We start from the raw sequence: 3,621 nt of genomic DNA, 5'->3' as shown, positions 1-3,621 counted from the left end.
TACCCATTGCTATACTTAATGTACATGTTTATATGAAGACTTTGAAATAGCTAGTTTTTGAAGAAAACAACCAGAGGAACAAATTTATGCTGTGTATGAATTTGCTTTTTTTATCAGTACGTATCACTGTATAAAATCTATTTTTTTTTAAATGGTTATCTAATCTTTTATCTTTTAATGTAATAAATGTTTATCTATTATTTTAAACGATTAAGATTTCTCAGTTTAAACTAAAACTTAAATTGGTAATCTTTGAATACACTACTGTTCCAAATGAACCATACATGTATATCTATTCCCACTGACCAAAGTGGTCTTACACTGGATTTCAGGCTTTGCTAGATTCGACAAAGGGAACAAATAAAGATCTAATAACGTTTAATGAAAAAAAATGAATAGACAACCAATATCCAGCAAATGTCAAATGTTTGCGTGCTGATGATAGAGTTGTACTATGTAACTTGCACTACACGAAATACGGAGAGTCACTTTCGCGGTGTTAATAGCAGTATAAAATCAGCGGGGAAACATGTTGCAGGTTATTTCTTGCTTATATCCAAATCTTGCAAGATGCAAATACGATTCTTCTTGGTAAGTTGGTTAAAAAAAATTACATTCATTTATATTTAAAACACTCAAATCTTTATTTAAAAAAAAAAAAACTTTTGATTAATTGTATAAAAATCACTTAATCAATTAATGTGATAATATAGTCAATGTGCTTAGTACTGGACAATGCAAAGGGGACTTATAAAGTTCCAATTAATATTTTTTTATTACTTAATTTAATTTATTAATATCGTACTTTGAAAATTGAAACATACATGTAAAACTTGATACAATAGCTACATAATTCAATGAGCGTAAACTGAACTGGGTTTGAAAAGTTTATGCCTCTTATAAACCTAGCTCTTCGCATTTTCCAGTGAATAAAGTGCTTGATTTTCTCATTTTCAGGTCGCCATCTTGGTGTGTGCGCTCCTCATCGAGGATTCTGATGCTTGGTGGTGGAGGAGAAGAAGAACAAGTCGAAGAAGATGTCCCTCCAGAAGTCAGTACACCCCTACATTTCTACTCTAAAAACAGTTATGACGTCTACTGATTTTTTTACTCAAAATAATCTTGTGAAACCCATTTAGCGTTACTGGGTTTGAAATCTTGATAAATTGATATTCCTATAAAAGACAAAAAATGATTCTTCATTCCTAAAGAACTAAATTTTGTACACAGCTCTATATTGGCATGTACTGAATTAAATTAAAAAATATAAGGTTCAGAAAAAGAGAGTTAAATAAAAGGGAGAACAAAATCAAAATGCATCGCTTTACCATTAACCCCTTCGTTTAATTTTAGTTACACATTGCAAGGAATAAATCTATGTCACCAATGTGCCAGTAAATTATCTCTAAAAGTACAATTTTAAATAAAAATCCACACACTTGTCCCGAACGATCACAATTGGTAACCTTAAAAAATAGGTATTACGTCTGTTACTCTTCCACCCCAATCATGTTTTGTCATTTCTCATTTGAAAAAGATGGAGACGAGTAAAAAGTTATGCTGCAGATAAACTGATACCAGGAACAATTATTCGTTTTTCCAACAGGCGGAGCGTCTCCGTATTATTTTGGCACCACTAAACTGCTCTGCATGACAAAGAAAGGCAAAAGAGAGTCGGCTCCATCAAGAAGTACTTGGGCATTTTCTCATCGCTTCATTTACTACAAAGGGAAATACTTCGATTTTCTTGGTGAGAAATTCATCATTTAGGTTTCTTTTTAAAATGAAGTAAACCCATTGATTGTTAATTTTTTGTGATGTAGTGTAATCGTCCTCGATCTTCACAATAAGCTAGTTTAAAAAGCGATTGTTGTTTAATTATGTTTTGCAAAAATAAGCTTTATAACTCTCAGAGAAGAATTCTTTCAAAATAATTTTACAACATTGCATGTATAGCAAAAGACTCGGAATATATTTGATGTTGTATTTGTTTTTTACCCAAAGCAACGTCCGTTTGGATTTGATACCTTGTTCTAAAACTTTGTAGGAAATTCGAAGGTTGCCATCTCTAACTCTCGCTTAGAGGGAGATAAATGTAGCGGGGGCATAGAGAGCCGCCCAGCCGGTTACAGCAGCATCAGCCTGGCTTGTATCGAGGGGTGCGCCAAAAACTACAGGTGTACGTTTGGACGTTATGGGCTATTTAGGAACAACTGCCACAAATTTGCAAACAGAATATCAGCAGTGCTGTGCACGAGATCCAGCTACTGTCCAGCATGGTGCCGTGGACCGTGTAATGATGTCTCTTACGGCCACAAACGATAAAATAATAATCGTTAGAGATGGGAAAAATTACCGTTTGTTGGAATTCGATTTCAAAATAAATATATAGAGAATGGAAAAACCATTTGTTAATTTTTTTGGGGGCATCATTAAGAATATTTTAACAATATTTAGCGCCGCAACTTAGCACGCAACTCTGCAAGTGTTTATGCTAGACCCAATTATCTTGCTTGGCCACTAATTGAAATAAGTTTAATAATTTTTATTTTCACTTCTAATAAGATATATTTTCCAAATTTAATGACCAATTATTATTTCTGGTTAGAAGAAAACTTTGACTGTCCAAAATGATTAGATTTGGCCCCAAATATATCCTAGACAGTTTTCTTGTTTAAAAGTCAATCAAAGAATTACAATCATTCAAAACAAATATTGATTGTTCGATCTTGAACAACCGAATGGGTATTGTTGCATCTTAAATCAACCTGTTAATTTGCCTGCTTGTTAGATTTCAAAATGAATGAACAACAAGTATTGCATTATGACAAAACGTACCGTAACTCTATCATGCAATAATCGTAAACTGACATACATTTGATATGTTGTAAAACATCCTGCCTTGTGGTAGGCGAGGAACATTGCAAGGTTATATCCAGACTGCAGTTATTGTTATTATTAAGTTGTCCTGTCAGATAATTATGTCGTCTTTTCAGACAATTTGTACATAGACATGTTTGTGTTGACTGTTTAGATGTGAATAAAGTACACGTCAGGAAAAAGATCTGACAGGTCAGCATAACGATCTGACAGGTCAACATAATCATCTTACAAGTTTAGCAGATCCATAACACAATCGTATCAATCAATTAATCAGACCGCTTAGTTCCTAAATGAACCATTACTTGTCTCTTTACATGAACGGTACACCGGACCAAGAGCCAATTACATTTGAGACCAAGCCTTTGTGTATCATTTCTGGTAGGTTTCTTGTCAGCAAAAAGATAAAAAGGTACAAAAACTACGTCATGTAGTACTAATCAAGATATAAATGAATTCGGTGTATAAAATCTATTAACCTTTACGAACGCCAATATTGTAAGAAAAAAGAAATATTAAAACCCCAAAGCTACCATCCCTTCATTCTGTTAGAAGGAAACCCTGATGAAAGAATCAGAGACCCAGGCATAGTTCTTTTTTCCTCACAGAATATATAGTTTGAGATCTTACCCAATGTAATATTTAGTCCCTGTGTAAGTAATGGTGTAAAGACCTGAAGGTTTGTGAACCGATTGGTTTGCTGTATGAAATAAAAGAAGCTGGATTACATTTGTAAGAAAT

The 3,621-nt window shown here is 33.4% G+C and overlaps 1 protein-coding gene across 1 annotated transcript; it reads left to right on the top strand.

Moving 5' to 3' along the window:
* The first annotated feature begins 493 nt into the window (after window positions 1–493).
* On the top strand, window positions 494–2,404 carry LOC128163666 (uncharacterized). Its single transcript, XM_052827293.1, has 4 exons — window positions 494–591; window positions 958–1,051; window positions 1,607–1,750; window positions 2,048–2,404. The coding sequence occupies exons 1-4, from the start codon at window positions 571–573 to the stop codon at window positions 2,323–2,325; spliced, it is 537 nt and encodes a 178-aa protein (XP_052683253.1). The 5' UTR covers window positions 494–570; the 3' UTR covers window positions 2,326–2,404.
* Window positions 2,405–3,621: the final 1,217 nt, after the last annotated feature.

The sequence above is a fragment of the Crassostrea angulata genome, chromosome 9 (genome assembly GCF_025612915.1).
Source record: "Crassostrea angulata isolate pt1a10 chromosome 9, ASM2561291v2, whole genome shotgun sequence".
NCBI lineage: Eukaryota > Metazoa > Mollusca > Bivalvia > Ostreida > Ostreidae > Magallana > Magallana angulata.
The sequence above is the reverse complement of the archived record's forward strand: the minus strand, read 5'-3'. Positions and strand labels throughout refer to the sequence as shown.

Bases quoted from the DNA above. Each gene is read 5' to 3' on its own strand.
- LOC128163666 (XM_052827293.1), top strand. From the start codon at position 571: ATGCAAATACGATTCTTCTTG. The intron at 1,052-1,606 runs GTCAGTACACCC...TTTTTCCAACAG, and splicing joins AAGAAGATGTCCCTCCAGAA to GCGGAGCGTCTCCGTATTAT. The intron at 1,751-2,047 runs GTGAGAAATTCA...AAAACTTTGTAG, and splicing joins GAAATACTTCGATTTTCTTG to GAAATTCGAAGGTTGCCATC.